The sequence below is a fragment of the Myxozyma melibiosi genome (genome assembly GCF_037950935.1).
Source record: "Myxozyma melibiosi strain Phaff 52-87 chromosome Unknown BZA70scaffold_1, whole genome shotgun sequence".
Classification (NCBI taxonomy): Eukaryota; Fungi; Ascomycota; class Lipomycetes; order Lipomycetales; family Lipomycetaceae; genus Myxozyma; species Myxozyma melibiosi.
In genome coordinates this window covers 1,563,114-1,580,070 of record NW_027042915.1, presented here as the reverse complement: position 1 = coordinate 1,580,070, position 16,957 = coordinate 1,563,114, and the positions used below count along the sequence as shown (strand labels likewise).

The following is a 16,957-nucleotide window of genomic DNA, read 5'->3' as shown; positions in this document are numbered from 1 at the left end:
GCGGCAAATCAGGACAAGCGGCTCAAGTGCGCAAACACCCGCGAAATATGCTCAGCCAATCGGCGCGGACCTGATTTGTGTTAGTGCGCAGTCGGGTCTCGTCGGTCTCGAGGAGAACTTCGCAGCCAACTTCTTCCTCGCGCCTTTGCTCCTCCTCCTCCGCCCTCCGAACCTCACATCTGTCTCCGTCCCTCAATTCGGCCATGGTTAACCGACTGTCCGGATCTCCCCTCTTCAAGAGGCTGGCTTCGTCTGCTGCGGTATGTCTCCTTCGCTGCTTTTAATTGCCTCCGCTCTCACTGGCTCCTCGCTTCCTCGATGTCCGCCTTGATTCCGACGCCTGTCCTCGACCACCTTTACTGACCCTGCCTCCCTCTTGCAGAGAAACTTCTCGTCTTCAGCCAACCAGGCTTCTGGCGAGGTACTATTGTTCTTTTTCTGATTAGATATCCCGTCGACGATGATGCTTCGGTCTTGATTCCTGCTGGTTTTCTCGGCGCGCACGCATAGTTTTGTGCTCTTTTTTTCTTTGTTGTTTTTTCGTCTCGTTCGTCAACAGATTATCAGCATCTTCGAGCAGAACCCAGATACGACACTCCCGACGACCTTTTCAATATGATTATCAGACTTCGACGACCAAAACACCGCTCAATCACTCGACAACCTATCTCAAAACAAGCAAAGAAAAGAGGGAGTCGCACGCAAGACGACGCGAGAAAAAAGACAGAACCAGAAAGACATCATCTCGGCAGGATATCTGCATCCTCCTTCCACCATCACACCCTGGCTAATGAATTTTTGTTCCAACAATACAGGTCTCCAAGAGCACCCGCAATGCCGTCCTCGCTACGGTCGCTACCGGTGGCCTCGCTGCCTGGTACGTCAACCTCTACGGCAACCCCATCAAGGCCGTCACTTTGGCCGAGCACGGTCTCCACCCCGGCGAGTACCCCTGGTCTCACAAAGGTTGGCTCGACACCTTCGACCACCAGAGGTATGTTTTTCTTAAAATATAAGAGTGAGAAGAAGAAACTTTATCTGACCTCAATATCCAGTTTACGCCGTGGTTTCCAGGTCTACCGGGAAGTCTGTGCTGCCTGCCACTCCCTCAACCTCGTCGTAAGTATATATCTTGTCCTCATATTTTCACACGTCCCCTTTTTCTGACATGTTTTCTAGGCCTGGCGCACGCTTGTCGGTGTCACACACACTTCCGACGAGGTCCGGGCTATGGCTGAGGAGGCCGAGTACGACAACGAGCCCAACGACGAAGGTGAGATCGAGAAGAGACCCGGTAAACTTTCCGACTACATCCCCGCCCCCTACGCGAACGAGCAGGCCGCTCGTGCTGCAAACTCGGGCGCTCTCCCTCCCGATTTGAGTTTGATCGTCAAGGCCCGTCACGGTGCTTGCGACTATATCTTCAGCTTGTTGACCGGATACCCTGACGATCCCCCTGCTGGTGCCACCGTTGCCAGCGGCCTCAACTACAACCCCTACTTCCCCGGCGGTGGCATTGCCATGGGCCGTGTTCTTTTCGACGGACTCGTCGAGTACGAGGACGGCACCCCTGCCACCACCTCCCAGATGGCCAAGGACGTCACCACATTCTTGAACTGGGCCGCCGAGCCTGAGCATGACGTCCGGAAGAAGACCGGTCTTAAGGTTTTGATCATCACTGGTAGTCTCTGGGCTCTCTCCCTCTGGGTCAAGAGATTCAAGTGGACTCCAGTCAAGACCAGAAGAATCGTGTACAAGCCTCCCAAGTTGTAAAGAGCTCGGCATTGATATTTAATGTTTAGTACTAGTTGTTGTAGTTATGCGAGCATGAAGGATTTATATAAGGAACGGAACAGAAAAAGAAAGTAGAAAACAGCTAAGAAGCTTCTTTTTTTTCATTTCCTCTTCTCAGTTATTTTTCGCTTTTCTTTTTTGGTCACTCTATTTGTTATATTTGTCAATAAGATTAAAAAATATTCATCATATTGCTATTATAGAATATGTATTCTGAACCATGTCCGCCTGATGTTTGTTCCTAGATGGCTGCAACGGGCAAGTAGCCGCATCAAAAGGTGCTTGCACTTATGTTTCCACTATGCTATATTTGCATGCCCTTGCTGCCTCGACATGCAGTACTCGACTTTATTCAACTTTTATATAGCAAAGCATCTTATATATGATAACCATAGGAGGGCGACGTCTACCCCAAAAGCATGAGGGGTATCAACTCACACACTCTCTCGAAAACAAGTACGCCCAAACACAAGTACATAACACCAGCAAGGTAAATCAATAACACATTCACAGTCGCATTCATCAAACACTCATGTGCCTTCTCAAAGCCCTCTCCATGTATGCATGTGTCACAGCACTGTTCATCCGACTAGCCCTGAACACTTTGTGCATTCATAGATTCTTGTAATGACGCCCTGGCACTTTTCCATTTCTGCAGACTCGACTCCGTTGATTACGAGCTGCCTCTCTTTAACCTGCCGATTGGCGCACTGTCGCCATTTCCCCTCATGCCGCTCGCTCTCTGTTGCTTCAGTCGGCCTCCTCTTTAATCTGCACACTGGCAAGCTTGCGCCGCTCCTCTTCCCGCCTTTTCTCTTCGCGCTTGCGCTTCTCCTCTTCGCGCTCGCGTTTTCTCTCTTCTCGGATCAGGCGCTCTTTCATATAACGCCATTCATTCCCCCAATACATGCCAAACCCTTCCGGTATCTCCGGCTCTTCGTCGGCAGCTACCACGACTACGTAACCATATCTGCGTTCACGTCTTGGTTTGTTGTATCTTTCTGGAGAAACGTCAGTTGTCCGTTCAATTTCAAACTATCTTTGAGAAGTACCGATCAGTGACTTACCAGTTTTCATGAATAACTCCTTTAAGGCTGGATGCCGTTTAACAAATTTGTGGCCATAGCCCCGTGCCACGCACGGCTCGTCGCGCTTCGTCAAGATATCGTTGGCCGCCGCCTCCACGTCCGCCAGTCTAGGAGGCTGACCTTTCGAAGTGATCAACTCAGTGATGTGCTCAACAACCTGTCGTTCTTCTTCATCCGTCAATCTCTGGGAAGTTTTGAGGTTGTACCCTTCTCGACGGATCCCTAGGAGTCTCATTCTGCTTCTCACCGCGCCTGTGGAGACATCAAACATCTCTGCAGCCTCTCGGACGCTTAACGATTTACACTGCACAAGCTCTCAACGGCTGAGCGAATCATCAGTTCTTTTTCAGTCCTGAACGCCATGGTTAGTTAGAAAGGAAGATAACGCAGTAAGGGAATTGGCCGCGATCCAGCTGCTTCTATATGTTTCTGCGCGACTGTTTTGTCGATTCTTACCAAAACTCTAAATCGACGCGGGAATGTAAACAATGACGTGGTTTAGAGAAGAGTATTAGGCGCGCGTAGTAATTTGAATACTAACAGATTTCTTGACGTTATAAGGTATTGGGCTAATGTCTAATCTGTTAATCTACTGCTGGTATGTATTTGCAGACATCCTTGGCGTTAATTTCTTCATCAAATCATTTTATTGAGAGCACACAGCTATTCATATCAACACAAACACATTTCTTCTCACGAGCTCACAATAGCAGGCGTCATCAACATCAAACTCCCAAAACTGTCAACATCAGTACAACCCATCCCACTATCCTCTACCTGCCCACAATCTAAACTTCTGTTTTTTTCTAGTTCTGTAATGAATCTTGTTTCTGTGTCGTGATTTTTCTCTCTGCTATCTTGAGTCGTAGTGACTTCCTTTGCTCCCGCGAGCTTCTTTGCGGTGCCCGGAGTCTCAGGATTCCACAGGTCTGGCTCGATATTTTGCACAAACTCGTCAAGTGCTGCAAAGTCGTATACATCATCTTCCTCGCGGCGCGCGTCACTGCTGACAGCGTTGTCGTGATTGCTAGTCCACATCGACTGATAGGCAGTATCATACTGTGGAGACTGCAGATTGAGCTTTTCTCTTAGTCCCTCGGATATCGCAAGGATCCAATCGGCATGATCCCAGTGATCTTGCGCCTGATGAACAATCATCTCGCAGATCTTGAGCTGCATGCGAAACAGACTCAACTTGTCTCGCGTACAGTTCTTGGACTGCATCTGGGTGAATAGCATCACAATTGCCATGAAGAAGCTCGCCAGCGTGTCCTGTGGCATGAACGGGATGACCGAGACAGTCACGAGAGTGCTTCCAAACTCTGCAATATCCAAAATTGCCTCCTGCGCGATCGACAGTGAGATCTCGCAGTCCACAGGGGCGGTCTGGTGTAGATAGACCAGATGATGGTTATACACCAAGCTCAGCGCGGCCCCGTACACATAAAGCGGCGACTCCGGAAACATATACCCAACCCGCAGTATATCCGGCATCTGGCGCTCCCACTCCTGCAGCGCGCGATGCGTCGCAAGCACAAAATCGGTATCGATCAGGTGTCCATCTCGCGCCTGCACGATCCTTCGCAAGATCACACCGAGCTTTGCGTTCTCGATAACGTATAGTCCGTACTCGACTCGCCGTTCTCCCCACATCGCCGGGTTACTCGCCAGTACGGGATTGCTATCGCTTTCAAAGTCCTTGAGCGCAAGCGACTCGGTGTCGCATTGCGAAACGTTGATTCGCAGTGGCTTGCCGAGCAGAGCTGCACAGAATGAGTCCCGAGCAACCAGGCTCCACCAAATTCGTCGCCAAAGCGCGCGGTCTTCGTCTGGTAGGTCGGCAGAGGACATTTGCCGGTGCATGCCCAGTGACTCTGCGATGTTGACCGCCATGTTGATCCACGAGACGGAGTTCCAGCAGTCGTCGGGCTGGCCACCCCAGAATGAGAGAAGGAGCGCGGACTGGATGAGCGTGATTTTGTTCTTTTCGTACGAAAGATCGAAAAGCGACTTTGCGCGACGGTAAAAGTCCATTCGTGCTTCCCGGCGAGTCGAGTACCCACCTTCGCGACAGAGAGCAGAGATAGGACAGTGCGACGCAGCAGCGAAGCAGATTGAGTAGAAGAGTATCCAGGGCACGCTATCTTGGTCAAACATTCGCGCAAGATCTGCACGGTTGACGATCGGGTAGAAATGGTGTATGTTTTGGAAATATGTCGAAAAGAGCTGTGTATAGATCAAGGGAGACGGTTTTGAGAAGCATTTCTCGGATGAGAGATAGGCGATCTTTGCCGCCGTCATGTGAGCTGGATGTTCACAGCCGTCAAAGATGATATTAGAAGGCTCTTCGTCGGACTCGCCGTCGTCTTCGTCGCCGGATGAACCCGACTGGAGACGAGGCTGCTTGAGTCTGATCTGGCCGTGGCGGTCTTTCTGGACTTTGTAGAGCAGCCATGAAACAGGGAAGGATTCACCAAAGTATAGCAGGGGCTGCTTAGAGGGCTTGTCGATGTTGGTGAAAAGAGACTTGAATACACGAGCCCATTCCTTGGTTTGTCCGCTATCAGACTCATCTATACTTTTTGTAGCAAATGAGCGAATGTGGGGGCGGTTGATCTGTCCCGGACAGTGGTTGCAATGGTTGACTGCGGTGAACTGCGGAGAGCAGTCGAGAGGAGAGGCCGAGTCTCGATCGCCGCCAGTAGGGGGGGAAGATGAAGTGGTGTTGCTCGAGCTGAAAGATTCCGAGTCGACGTCTGCGGCCTCGACTGCCATTGTTGCAGCGGCAGAGACAGCGGAGACAATAGCAGGAGGATCAGCGTCACCCTCAGCAACTACAACACTTGCTGGCGGCCTTGCGGCCGAGCTGGAGATAGACGGAGCGGACATTTTCCGCTTCTGGAACCATTCTTTACGATCGTAGGTTCCTCGCCGACTCTGGATCGGTTTGCAGTCGGAGTAGTTGCGCTGACGGCATCGGGAGCAGGGCGATCCGTGTAATGAGAAGTCGCAGCGTGATTTGGCGGCGTTGCAGTGGTTGCAGGCGATCGAGGCGCGAAGCCCTTTTTTTGCCATTTCCGAGACGACTGCTGTCGGTATTTGATAAGCACGATGATGCGATAGAAATGAAAGACAAAAGCAAAGCAGCTTACAAACGAGTGGATTAGAGGAATTGCAATGGCGGAGGAGGAGTAGCAGCGGAGAGACCGCGCAGAGTCTGGGGATGGTTTGCGGGGGAGGAGGAGCATATTGCCGCTTAGCGATTATCTCCGAGGAAATAAGTTTTCATTGTTTTCCGGCTGCTCCTCTGCTCCTTCAGCCTGCGGTCGTCCTTGCTCAGCCTTCACGATGCATTCAGGCAATTGATGCTGCTGATTGCAGACAGCTGTATATTTGGAGAACTGGAGTGCGCTGTGGTTTTAGTGTTGATTCAGCTTGACTTAGCCGGACTTCATATCATTCGTGGATGGAGATAGCGAGCGCGCGGCTGCGGACTCGCTGCCTTTTTCTCACCGGCCAGACTTTTCATCATTTGCTACCCGGAAACCTCTCCTGAAAGAGACAGGGCAGCCCGCATCAAGAAATTCTCTGGACTGCTGATGGCGGAAACGGAGTAGAGCATTCTGTGAACATCGATGGTTATCGTCGGCATCGAGCCAGGATATATGTATTTTCAGTCCTGGCAGCTCCGGCATATAGCCCATCGTCGACATAAAGCTTGATGTGGTCGTTCACTGTTTATAGAAAGCTTTGAGGAAAACTCGAGTGATGGAAATCGATCACTGACGTCTCTTGATTGGTGTTGGCCGCGGCTCGGTCCAGAGCATATAACCTACAGTCTACCTGCGCAACTCCTTTTCAGAAGTGGTTTGTATGATTGGGTAGTAAATCAATGTAGTTTGTATTAGCCATTATCACAATAAATGTATTGTAATTTGTCAGATATCTGTATCTTAGAGGTATCGAGAGCCGGGTTGTCGATGCAGGAATCTCGAGGGAGGGGCTGAACGCCGCACGTTCTTTAAATCCGGCAGCTGCTGCTGGTTCTCCCGAATGTAAATACGCCTCCATCCTGCACACTCTCTTCTCTCCTCTTCATCTTTTGGCAAAATATCTCCATCACTACTTATCAACACTAAAATGGCGCCTTTTACTCTCAAGTGGGGAATTGTAGCTACCGGAGGCGTAAGTACCCTTCATGCTACCTCGTTCTTCCTTCAGCATTGCTAACTAACCTCCAGATTGCCGAGCAATTCATCAAAGATTTGATCGCCGACCCTGCCCTCCGGGGTGTTTCCGACGTCGCTCACCTGCCCGTGGCTGTTGCCTCTCGCTCAGTCGAAAAGGCGCAGGCTTTCATCGACGCACAAGTTCCCGCCGACCTACGCTCCAAGGTCACGCCCTACGGATCCTACGAAGAGCTCTACAAAGACCCGGCCGTCGACGTCGTCTACGTCGCCAGCCCGTCTGCGTTCCACTACAAAAACTCGTTGGATGCCCTGCGCGCGGGCAAGAACGTGCTGTGCGAGAAGCCGTTCACCGTCAACGCGAAGCAGGCTAAACATCTCCAGCATGTTGCAAAGGAGAGCAACCTATTTTTGATGGAAGCCGTCTGGACTCGCTTCTTCCCGCTCGTCAAGACTTTCACAAAGCTGCTTCACGAGGACAAAGTGATTGGCAGAGTGCACAGAGTGTTTTCTGACTTCTCCGTCTGGTTCGATCCCAAGACCCGTCCCACTTACTACGACCCCAACACCGGCGGCGGCGCACTGCTCGACCTCGGCGTGTACATGAACTTGTGGACTCTTCTGACCTGCTACCACCATCCCGACAACAAACTCTCTCCTCCGGACGTCATCAAGGCCGTGCAGTTCCGCTCGGCAGTCAATCGCGGTGTCGACGAGTCAACCTCCGTGATCACTTCCTGGGAGAAACCCCAGATCGTCTGCATCGGCACCGCATCGATGATGATCGACACCCCTCCAGAGTGCGTCGTCAGAGTCCAGGGCACGAAGGGTCAGATTATTATTCCGATCCACGGCTCGCGACCGGAGAAGATCCTTGTTCGTCTTGACGACGGAGCGACGCGGGAGTACAACTTCCCGATTCCAGGACAGGGATTGTTTTGGGAGGCCGATGCTGTCGCTAGAGATATCAGGGACGGGAAGAAGGAGGAGGCCTTGTATCCTCTAAGCGAGAGTGTGTTTGCCATGGAGCTGATGGATGAGATCCGGCGACAGAACGAGCTCGTGTTTCCTGCTAATGTTGAATACTGTGAGGACTTTTAGAGTCTTTTTGTGCTTTCATCTTCTGTCTCAATAAAATTATCGACATCAAAGCTCAAGCAGATTAAACTCAGTAAGAAATGAAGGAGGCAGAGAAGGCCGGCTCTATGCATCGCTCCCAGCTCTTAGCTTAGACTCAACATATAAGCATCACAGACCCCCCGGCAGTAACAATCATGCTGTCGAGCCCGGTCTATAACGCTAAAATAAAGTTGCTACCTTTCCCCAGTTAGGAAGCTTTAACTTGGCAGTTTCTCTTTGCTATTACTAACGATTTAGTCAAGACGATACCTTCGATATCAGTTCCTGTATTCGTTACCTCCCGACTGCTCAATAGCTACCCAATGTGGCAGGTATTGCAACGACGGCAGTTAAGCGTACCCGAGCTGATGTTTTCCATGCGAATCTTCAATCCGGGTTATTAGCCCTAATACCGTCTTTCTTCTGTTTCCTCCTGCGATAGTTCTGTCGTCTATTGAAAAGACAATACAAACGTATATCTTCACTCAAACTACAAAATCCATGAATCCAATTGTCTTTGCCCCCTCTGCTCACGGTGAGACCGACGAGGCGTTGGCTATCTAGGATTGGGTCCGCCGGAGCTATCCGCGAGCCGCATGGAACTTATCGTTGACTCCTTTCCATTTTGGTCGACCTTCTCCGGTGGTTCCACAAGGCTCCGGGGACTTATTTCGACTTTATCTTCTCTGTCTTTACTCTTTACTGTTCATTTTTCAGCTCAATTACTGCTGGAAATTATAGATATAATCATGGCTGCTCCGTTTACGCTGCGATGGGGAATTGTCGCGACCGGCGGCGTATGTTGCCCACCCTTTCCGTCCTCTTCCGGTCTTCTTTGACTAACAGTCTTATTTTTCAACAGATCGCAGAGTGTTTTGTTCGAGATTTGGTTACGGATCCTAGTCTCCGCGGAGTCACAGATGTGGCCCACCAGGTCGTAGCCGTGGCATCCCGCTCGGTCGACAAAGCACAGACGTTCATAGACGAGACCATCCCCGCCGACATGCGCGCCCACGTCACACCTTATAGTTCCTACGCTGATCTATACAAGGATCCTGCCGTCGACTGTGTCTACATTGCGACCCCCGCGTCAGGACACTACGCGTGCGCGCTCGAGGCTCTTCGTGCGGGGAATAACGTGCTGTGCGAGAAGCCGTTCACGGTCAATGCGCAGCAAGCGCGACATCTAGCCCAGGTCGCGAAGGAGAAGAACGTATTCCTTATGGAAGCTGTCTGGACGCGGTTTTTCCCTCTTGTCAAGACGTTTCAGCGGATGCTGCACGAGGAGAAGATGATTGGTCGCGTGCACCGCGTGTTTGTTGATTTCTCAGTCTACATTGATCCCGAGAAGAACAAGCGTCTGTACCAGGCCTCGACTGCTGGCGGCGCATTGCTGGATCTGGGCGTTTACATGAACTTGTGGACGCTGTTGACCTGCTATCATCATCCGGAAAACAAGCGGTCGCCGCCAGACGTGATTAAGGCTGCGATGCTCCGGTCGCCGCTGACGACGGATCTGGTGGACGAATCGACAAGCGTGATCACTGTCTGGCAAAAGCCAAATATAATGTGCATTGGCACTACGTCGATGATGACCGACACGCCGAAAGAGTGCCTGATCCGCGTTCAGGGATCAAAGGGAGAGATGATCATTCCGATCCACGCATCGCGGCCGGAGAAGATTATCGTCAACCTCGAGGGCAACGGGATGAACACGCGGACGTACAACTACGATATCCCTGGCCAGGGACTGTTTTGGGAGGCTGACGCCGTAGCGAGAGATATTAGAGATGGGAAGAAAGAGGATGATTTGTATCCTTTGGAGGAATGCATTTTTGCCATGGAGCTTATGGATGAGATCCGTCTGCAGACTGGCCTAAAGTTCCCAGACGATGTTGAGAAGGTGCAGAGTTAGGTATAGACTATAGAATAGACCAGTGAATCATTTTTGTCTCTTAGCGAACCAACTTCATCTTCCTAAACGCAGAGTCCTTATCCATATCGATCTTGGACTGCCTATACTTGATATACCACTTTCCATCCCTCTTGACAAACACATCGCTCAAAGTTGTCGTGCACGCAAACTCGATATCCTTCCGCTCCGGCTGATCGCGATGAAACAGCAGCAACTTTGACGTCTGCCTCGCAGTCTCGCCTTCAACCGTAACCTGCGAATCGACCACGAAATGCAAAACCTCGGTCGCAGCGCGGCACGCAAACGCAATCTCCTCGTGGCCCTTGTAGACTTTGTCGCCGTGGATGTCGAATTCGCCGTCGTCGAGCCAAAGTGAGGCAAAGCTGTCGCCGTCGGCGGCGTCCGCGTAGCGGTTGTAGCGGATTGAGATGTCGCGGATCTCTTGGATGTCGAGGAGTTCTTGGATCTTGGCTTCCATTCTTTGATCTGGTGAGGCGCTGAAGGTGAGGTGAGGATGAGGGACGTAGGAAGCGGGAGAGGGCATTTATTTAAGATGAGACCCGGAACCCCTCAATTTTTTTTACCGAAAATCTACCGATTGAATGAAAAAGCATTGAAAGTTGAGTTAGAACGGAATGTATTTTATTATGCAACTTCTCTCTGCCATCTACGATAACATTCAAACAGTATAAACTCAGATAACCTCATGATTCACCCCCACCACAATCACAACCGACTCCATATCCAGAATTTTCTCCTCATCCGGCTTGATTTTCTCAAAATACTCCGGGTCTTTAAACGCCTTTTCAAAGTCCGCGTATGAGGGCACGTAGAAGTCTGCGAGCGAGTCAAAGTCGCCGAGCTCGAGGGCCTTGATGGGACTGCCGTCTCTTGAGAACGCTTCTCTTTTATGATGCTGTGCTGTTGTCAGGTTCATCTCAATCTTGCTTAGATATCGCATTTCTATATATGGAGTACTTACCTGAACATATTTCACAACTCCGTACCGTTTCAACCACGGCGCAACGAGCGGCCCATGACTCTCTTTCAAGTATTTCTGAAACTCCTCCAACGACATCGCGGGATTTCTACGAGCCATAACCGAGACTCGAGTCATTTCTTTCAAAGACATCTTGCAAGACTTTCTTCTGCTTTGACTATGGTGAGGAACTGGGGATGGGAAATTGAACGATGACGGGGAATGTAGAGTGCGACTGCTGATCTGAAGCCGCAAACGAGACAGACCGGTGGCGTCTTAAATAGTTGAGTCGGCTACTTCGTAGATAGTCCGTCGTGCGGACGCATTTATTTATTTTTCAGTTTAACCCGCGGACGGACTTTTATAGAGAGAAGGCTAGAAAGAGGAACGAGATGATTAAGAATCACAATAGGTTCAATTTCATAGTTTACGCGGATACTGCCATTTTCGGTAATTTCTGGAACCCTTATCCTGTTTTCTACCCCCTCCTGCAGAACTCAGTTTTCTAGTACACTATCAATTTATTAAGCTACGCCGGTTGTAAAAAAAGTCTTAGAGAACGTTCGAGAGGAGGATAAACTCAGATAAGCTAGTTGAAGCGCTGGAGGAACTCGAGGGCCCGCGTCTTCTCCTCCTTAATCTTCGCGACGTGCAAAGCGCTGCGCGGCTTGATTTCGACCTTGAACGGATTCGGAAACTGCGCGATTCCGGGACTATAGTCGTGGGAGTCGATAGGAATCGGCTTCTTAGTAGCCGGATCAATAGCAGGAGAGATCTCAAATGCCCAGAGCAACTTCGCGGCAATTCTCCACTGGCTGCGCTCGGCCATGTGAATACCCGGGCAAATGCGGCGGCCGGCACCATAGCCGTAGTGGTCGCGGCGCTCCCAGTCTGGGCTGCCGGCGTAGTGGTCGGCGAGCTTGGTGTACCCAAGATAGCGGTCGGGGTTGAACTCGTCTTCGTCGTGGTAGACGTTTTCGGAGTGGTGGATTGCCCAGGTGGCGAGGTAGATTGTCGAGCCTTTGGGAATGAGCATGCCTTTGTAGTAGTCGTCTTGCACAACTTTATGGGGAAGAGCAGTGGGAGATCTGTGGAGGTTAGCATTAGAGCTCATATTTCTTCTTCAATGGATATACATACGTGGGTCTCCAACGCATGCCTTCCTTGACGATGGCGTTCACATAGGGAAGCTGGTCAAAGTCCGAAAAAGTAGGCGCACGGTCGACACCACAGAGGCGATCAATTTCAGCTCTAGCCTTCTTCTGAACCTCAGGGTAGAGAGCAAAAGCCAAGATCAAAGTCGTGATATGCGATGCAGTCGTGTCGGCTCCACCTTCAACCAACTCACCAAGCAAATTGTTAAAGCCATGATCAGTGAACGGACTGCCTTTCTTTTCGTATTCGTCCATCAGATGATCGGCGATACAGTCACGTCGCTCGCCGGTCGCGCGTCGGCGATCGATGATTTTGCGGGCTTTGATCCAGGCACTGTCCATCTCGTTATGGGCATCAAGAGCCCGTCGTTTCCATTTTGCGAGCGGGGCGGGGATCATCTTGAAGATTCCGTAGACGTCTGCTGGCGGGCTCGAGCCAGGCTCCATGGCCTCGGACCACTAGATATTGTTAGCGATCGTACATTTTAAATTGAGGAAAGTGAGCGTACCTTTTCCATAACCTCGTAAACGGCCTAGATCCAACTGTTAGATATCCTTCCTATCACTGATATGCAGAGATAACTCACATGACCCCAGAAGTTCTCATAAGTTTCACCGCGTTGACCGTAGACGAGGATGCAGGCAACAGAAGAAGTGTAGCGACGAACATGTTTGATGAAGTTCGAGGGATCGTCAACCAGGTCATTCAGCAATAAAACAGCTCTGTAAGAAGCGCATTAGTAACCCAACGTTTGCTGCCTGGACCTCAAAGGGAAACTCACTCGGCCTCCTGTACGACATAGTGCTTCTCATCAAGCATCTTAGGCGAGAAGTTATGCGAAACGACCTTGCGCTTCTCGCGCCAGACGCGGTCCGCGTGCTCGAGCCCGATATGGTCACCTTCAGTTAATAGACGGCCAACGTAAAAGTCGGGACGGTCAGAGTAGATGTTGCTTTTCTTGTCAAGTAGGGAATGGACTGCTTCGCGCTCGCAGAGAACGATGACGTTTCCGGTTCCGAGCTTGAGAGAGAAGACCGGGCCGTACTCCTTAGCCCATTCGCGGAATCTACCACGGTTGTCAGTACTCTGATGCAGCTTGGGAAATTGGTAGTGCTCACTGTTTGAAAAGGCCCGTGGAAGGAATCTGATGGAGGTTTCCTAGGATGGGCTTCGTGGGAGGACCAGGGGGCATGCGCGGATCACGCTTGCCGACTTGAAGCAGTTTGTAGATACCATAAACGGAAATCAGGCAGAACACAGAGGCAAGAGCTGTGGAAATGTTCTGGCTCTGACTGGAGTAAAAGTCGTAAGCCAAGGGCTTCAATTCTGCAGGAGACAGCATCATATTGAGAAGGCTTGGAGAGGTAAAGAATCGCTCGACTGGAAAGAGATATGGCTTATATGAAGACAAGATATCGGATAGTTGGAAACAAATCCGGACGGACAGCCGTGGAAGCAGGTTCAAAACGCCTTCTACGTCTGGATCAGAGATACAGCGCAATAGGGCGATACTCGCCGAAATCCTGCCGTTCGGAGAAAGCAGCAATTGCTGGAGGTGCGTGTTAACGTACAGAATGCAGTTGCAGCGGCGGTGGGAGGGGAGCAGGCGCGTGGTCGTTGCTCGATTGGGTTTCAGTTCGAATGTTTCAGTGGAATTTATCTATTTTGTTTTTTCACTTAGTTTATCTGACCACAGTCCGGAATATCTCCGTGCCCCTCCTTGGACAATATCAGAAACTGCAGGTTGTTGTAATGCCCCGAAGACAGTATGCCAGGAGACCTCTCAGATATAAAATAGATACGCATCTCAATACTATCCACCACATCCTTCAGCTATCGTTATCATGTCGGCCAACGCAAACATCTCCACCGCTACCAAGGCACTGCGAGGAACAGCGCTGTTCTCGCCAGTCAAAATTGGGAATATGAACCTGCTCCATAGGGTGTGCATGGCGCCGATGGGCCGTCTGCGGGCGACTGAGGCCAGCCCGGACGAGTGGGTGTGTGGAGACATCGCAGCTCAGTATTACGGCCAACGGGCGACCAAAGGTGGATTTCAGATCACGGAGTCTACACCGATTTCTCGGCTGGTAAGTACCCGAATCAAAGATTATTTCAGTAGTAGTACTCTGGGCTGATATTTGCTGTGATTTAGGCCGCTGGATATCCACGAATCGCAGGAATCTACACGCAAACGCAGATCGAGTCCTGGAAGCAAGTGACGCAGGCAGTACACGCAAAAGAAGGCTACATCTTTTGTCAAATCTGGCACGCCGGCAGAGCGACTATTCCGGAGTATTTGAACGGAGAGATCCCCGTGAGCTCGTATGCGAGCCCGTTGCCTGGGAGCTTTATTGGGCCCGGACCGAAAGAATACAAACCAGCCACGCCGCGTGAGCTGTCGGTTTCTGAGATTAAAGAGATTGTCGATGAGTTTGCGGCTGCCGCGCACAGGTCGCTTGAGGCAGGATTTGATGGCGTTGAGATTCACGGGTGAGTCCTATCTTTACATTTGTTTCTACTACTACGAAACTTGGGCTAACAAAATAATACAGAGCCAATGGATATCTACTTGACCAGTTTATGCACGACAATGTGAATAAACGGACAGACGGATACGGCGGGTCAATTGAGAACCGGTGTCGGTTCCCGATTGAGGTTATCAGCGCGGTGGGCGCAGCCATCGGCGGTTCGCGAGTTGGTATCCGTCTCACGCCGTTCAACTACTGGCATGGCACCAAGGACAGCGATCCCATGCGCCACTGGCGAGTGCTGTGCGAGAAGATTGCAAGCTTGCCTAAAAGTCAGCGGCCCGCTTACGTGCACATGATCCGTCCCGAATATGACGAGCTGCTGTCGGGAGCGGACAAGATCAAGTCGCTTGCAGAGCGAGCCAACAGCGAGCCATACAGCCTGAAGCCGTTTCGCGATATCTTGAAGGCGGCCGATATTCGGTTCCTTGCCGCGGGGAATTACACACGGGAGTCAGCACTGCCAACCATCGAGACGGATCTAGCCGATGCGGTTGTCTTTGGGCGGCCGTTCATTTCGAACCCGGACCTGCCGCGGCGACTGGCGGAGGGATTCCCGCTGACGGAGTATGATAGAGCGACGTTCTATGGCGCCGATCCACCAGAGAAGGGGTACGTTGATTACAAGCTGTATCAGGAGTGAATATATCAAGAAGCTCCGAAAAGAGCCCGACTGCTGTGGTGACGATGGTGGAGATGCTGAGATGGTTAAAGAATTAGGTAGTAAAGAAACATTTCCTGAACAATAAACGCGGGGGCAGCATCGTAGAAGCGGAAGCCCGAGTCAATTAGTTATTTATTTCGGCAGATAGATTCCCCTTTTGCAGTTAGCACTTTGTTACTGAGAGAGAGCAATATTATATTTTCTTACTCCCTGCAGACATAAATATGTCAGAGCTGCGGGGTTCTCTGAAATATTACAGTCGATGGCGGGACCTAACCGCTACCCCTGAAACCTTACTACTATGCTCCTGCGATAAAATTTTACAAGCGTGCATAAGTGCGGGGTATACATTTATAGCACTTAGGTACTCTACAGATTTACGCTCTCAAACTGCGAATCTTACTTGCAAAAGAGACAAAACATGTATTTCAGCATATAAAAATTAACTGGGCAACCGCGCTGCGATGTTTTCCGATTAGTAAAGATTTTCTTTTCCGTGGTTGCCGGCCTATAGTAACGACGGGGAATATGTTAGTTCTGTGATATGCTGCGGCAAAGGGGTGCGCTTACGTCGTGGATCTTGTCGAGCGACTGCATTCTGCTGACGGCCAGCAATCCGCCGTCCACGTTCCAAACTGCGTATGTTATGTCAGTATTCGTAGACATCAGACACAAAACCACCTCTCTGCTCACCTGCTCCAGTCACATCGGAGGCGTCATCCGAAGCCAGAAACATCATTACCGCAGCCAGCTCCTCGGGCTCGCCAGGGCGGTGCATCGGCGTAGTGCTAGCGACAAGCTCGTGCACCTCAGGCGTGGCACTGAGAGCCTCCGTCATGGCGGTTCTGGTCCAGCCCGGAGCAACCGCATTGATGCGAATTCCCTCCTGCGCGTGGTCGGCGCCCATTGCGCGCGTCAAGTTGGCCAGCGCCGCCTTTGCTGCGCAGTAGCAGCCAAGTCCGAGATCGCCAATAAGTCCCGCAGAGGAAACGGTGTTGACGATCACGCCGTACTTCTTCTTCTGCATGTACGGGATCGCCTCGCGCATGATGTAGAACGGCGCGTCGACGCAGACCTGGAACACGCGGTGCCACGCCTTGGGGTCCATATCCGGGATCTTTCCCCACGCCACGGCCGCTGCGTTGTTGTGCACAATATGAAGATCGCCAAACTGCTTGATCGTCTCCGTCACCACACTCGCCGCAGCTTCAGGAGTAGAGATGTCGACGCGGTAGAAGTAGGCGGTTCCCTCGGGAAACTGAGAGATGAATGCCTTGCCCTTCTTCTCGTCGCACATATCGGCGACAAGTACTTTTGCACCTTCAGCGATGTAGCGCTTCGTCATTGCCGCGCCCATACCAGAGGCAGCACCAGTAATGGCAACAATCTTGCCGCTGAAACGTCCGGGAAACTCGTGAACCATTTTGAAAAAGTAGAATCTGATAGATGCAGACGTGTAGAAGTGTGTCTGGGGAGTAGACTATGGATGAGTATGTGGTTTTATATGAAGATATAGTCTTCTTAG

General features: G+C 51.0%; 10 protein-coding genes across 10 annotated transcripts; 5 read left to right on the top strand and 5 right to left on the bottom strand.

Moving 5' to 3' along the window:
- Positions 1 to 203: 203 nt before the first annotated feature.
- Positions 204 to 1,773, top strand: BZA70DRAFT_298295 (cytochrome c1, component of the mitochondrial respiratory chain; the record flags this gene model as incomplete). Its single annotated transcript, XM_064914596.1, has 4 exons — positions 204 to 260; positions 816 to 994; positions 1,056 to 1,119; positions 1,180 to 1,773. 4 exons carry the CDS (start codon positions 204 to 206, stop codon positions 1,771 to 1,773), a joined length of 894 nt encoding a protein of 297 aa, XP_064770704.1.
- A 324-nt stretch (positions 1,774 to 2,097) lies between these two features.
- On the top strand, positions 2,098 to 2,941 carry BZA70DRAFT_21648 (uncharacterized protein). The gene has a single exon (XM_064910187.1). The coding sequence runs from the start codon at positions 2,422 to 2,424 to the stop codon at positions 2,854 to 2,856; it is 435 nt and encodes a 144-aa protein (XP_064770703.1). The 5' UTR covers positions 2,098 to 2,421; the 3' UTR covers positions 2,857 to 2,941.
- Positions 2,942 to 3,529: 588 nt separating this feature from the next.
- On the bottom strand, positions 3,530 to 6,380 carry BZA70DRAFT_21632 (fungal-specific transcription factor domain-containing protein). Its single transcript, XM_064910186.1, has 2 exons — positions 6,035 to 6,380; positions 3,530 to 5,971 (listed from the first exon to the last, which is right to left on the bottom strand). Exon 2 carries the CDS (start codon positions 5,955 to 5,957, stop codon positions 3,576 to 3,578), a length of 2,382 nt encoding a protein of 793 aa, XP_064770702.1. The 5' UTR covers positions 5,958 to 5,971; positions 6,035 to 6,380; the 3' UTR covers positions 3,530 to 3,575.
- A 399-nt stretch (positions 6,381 to 6,779) lies between these two features.
- On the top strand, positions 6,780 to 8,320 carry BZA70DRAFT_271894 (NAD(P)-binding protein). The gene is made up of 2 exons (XM_064911557.1): positions 6,780 to 7,067; positions 7,124 to 8,320. The coding sequence occupies exons 1-2, from the start codon at positions 7,023 to 7,025 to the stop codon at positions 8,168 to 8,170; spliced, it is 1,092 nt and encodes a 363-aa protein (XP_064770701.1). The 5' UTR covers positions 6,780 to 7,022; the 3' UTR covers positions 8,171 to 8,320.
- A 617-nt stretch (positions 8,321 to 8,937) lies between these two features.
- On the top strand, positions 8,938 to 10,103 carry BZA70DRAFT_287017 (uncharacterized protein; the record flags this gene model as incomplete). The annotated part of the gene is made up of 2 exons (XM_064913917.1): positions 8,938 to 8,985; positions 9,051 to 10,103. 2 exons carry the CDS (start codon positions 8,938 to 8,940, stop codon positions 10,101 to 10,103), a joined length of 1,101 nt encoding a protein of 366 aa, XP_064770700.1.
- A 26-nt stretch (positions 10,104 to 10,129) lies between these two features.
- BZA70DRAFT_271892 (uncharacterized protein) lies at positions 10,130 to 10,692 on the bottom strand. Its single transcript, XM_064911556.1, has one exon. The coding sequence runs from the start codon at positions 10,645 to 10,647 to the stop codon at positions 10,144 to 10,146; it is 504 nt and encodes a 167-aa protein (XP_064770699.1). The 5' UTR covers positions 10,648 to 10,692; the 3' UTR covers positions 10,130 to 10,143.
- BZA70DRAFT_271891 (EthD domain-containing protein) lies at positions 10,688 to 11,472 on the bottom strand. Its single transcript, XM_064911555.1, has 2 exons — positions 11,086 to 11,472; positions 10,688 to 11,019 (listed from the first exon to the last, which is right to left on the bottom strand). Exons 1-2 carry the CDS (start codon positions 11,233 to 11,235, stop codon positions 10,798 to 10,800), a joined length of 372 nt encoding a protein of 123 aa, XP_064770698.1. The 5' UTR covers positions 11,236 to 11,472; the 3' UTR covers positions 10,688 to 10,797.
- A 22-nt stretch (positions 11,473 to 11,494) lies between these two features.
- Positions 11,495 to 13,854, bottom strand: BZA70DRAFT_271889 (putative cytochrome P450 oxidoreductase). Its single transcript, XM_064911554.1, has 6 exons — positions 13,356 to 13,854; positions 13,019 to 13,303; positions 12,824 to 12,959; positions 12,746 to 12,769; positions 12,223 to 12,695; positions 11,495 to 12,170 (listed from the first exon to the last, which is right to left on the bottom strand). Exons 1-6 carry the CDS (start codon positions 13,580 to 13,582, stop codon positions 11,672 to 11,674), a joined length of 1,644 nt encoding a protein of 547 aa, XP_064770697.1. The 5' UTR covers positions 13,583 to 13,854; the 3' UTR covers positions 11,495 to 11,671.
- An 82-nt stretch (positions 13,855 to 13,936) lies between these two features.
- Positions 13,937 to 15,624, top strand: BZA70DRAFT_271887 (uncharacterized protein). Its single transcript, XM_064911553.1, has 3 exons — positions 13,937 to 14,327; positions 14,393 to 14,730; positions 14,793 to 15,624. The coding sequence occupies exons 1-3, from the start codon at positions 14,082 to 14,084 to the stop codon at positions 15,409 to 15,411; spliced, it is 1,203 nt and encodes a 400-aa protein (XP_064770696.1). The 5' UTR covers positions 13,937 to 14,081; the 3' UTR covers positions 15,412 to 15,624.
- Positions 15,625 to 15,907: 283 nt separating this feature from the next.
- Positions 15,908 to 16,855, bottom strand: BZA70DRAFT_287012 (uncharacterized protein; the record flags this gene model as incomplete). Its single annotated transcript, XM_064913916.1, has 3 exons — positions 15,908 to 15,940; positions 16,003 to 16,067; positions 16,126 to 16,855. 3 exons carry the CDS (start codon positions 16,853 to 16,855, stop codon positions 15,908 to 15,910), a joined length of 828 nt encoding a protein of 275 aa, XP_064770695.1.
- Positions 16,856 to 16,957: the final 102 nt, after the last annotated feature.

Bases quoted from the DNA above. Each gene is read 5' to 3' on its own strand.
- BZA70DRAFT_271891 (XM_064911555.1), bottom strand. From the start codon at position 11,235: ATGTCTTTGAAAGAAATGACTCGAGTCTCGGTTATGGCTCGTAGAAAT. The intron at 11,020-11,085 runs GTAAGTACTCCA...ACAACAGCACAG, and splicing joins GAGTTGTGAAATATGTTCAG to CATCATAAAAGAGAAGCGTT.
- BZA70DRAFT_271889 (XM_064911554.1), bottom strand. From the start codon at position 13,582: ATGATGCTGTCTCCTGCAGAATTGAAGCCCTTGGCTTACGACTTTTAC. The intron at 13,304-13,355 runs GTGAGCACTACC...CAACCGTGGTAG, and splicing joins TCCACGGGCCTTTTCAAACA to ATTCCGCGAATGGGCTAAGG. The intron at 12,960-13,018 runs GTGAGTTTCCCT...CGCTTCTTACAG, and splicing joins TATGTCGTACAGGAGGCCGA to AGCTGTTTTATTGCTGAATG.
- BZA70DRAFT_21648 (XM_064910187.1), top strand. From the start codon at position 2,422: ATGACGCCCTGGCACTTTTCCATTTCTGCAGACTCGACTCCGTTGATT.
- BZA70DRAFT_21632 (XM_064910186.1), bottom strand. From the start codon at position 5,957: ATGGCAAAAAAAGGGCTTCGCGCCTCGATCGCCTGCAACCACTGCAAC.
- BZA70DRAFT_271892 (XM_064911556.1), bottom strand. From the start codon at position 10,647: ATGCCCTCTCCCGCTTCCTACGTCCCTCATCCTCACCTCACCTTCAGC.
- BZA70DRAFT_271887 (XM_064911553.1), top strand. From the start codon at position 14,082: ATGTCGGCCAACGCAAACATCTCCACCGCTACCAAGGCACTGCGAGGA. The intron at 14,328-14,392 runs GTAAGTACCCGA...GCTGTGATTTAG, and splicing joins CTACACCGATTTCTCGGCTG to GCCGCTGGATATCCACGAAT. The intron at 14,731-14,792 runs GTGAGTCCTATC...AAAATAATACAG, and splicing joins GATGGCGTTGAGATTCACGG to AGCCAATGGATATCTACTTG.
- BZA70DRAFT_271894 (XM_064911557.1), top strand. From the start codon at position 7,023: ATGGCGCCTTTTACTCTCAAGTGGGGAATTGTAGCTACCGGAGGC. The intron at 7,068-7,123 runs GTAAGTACCCTT...ACTAACCTCCAG, and splicing joins GAATTGTAGCTACCGGAGGC to ATTGCCGAGCAATTCATCAA.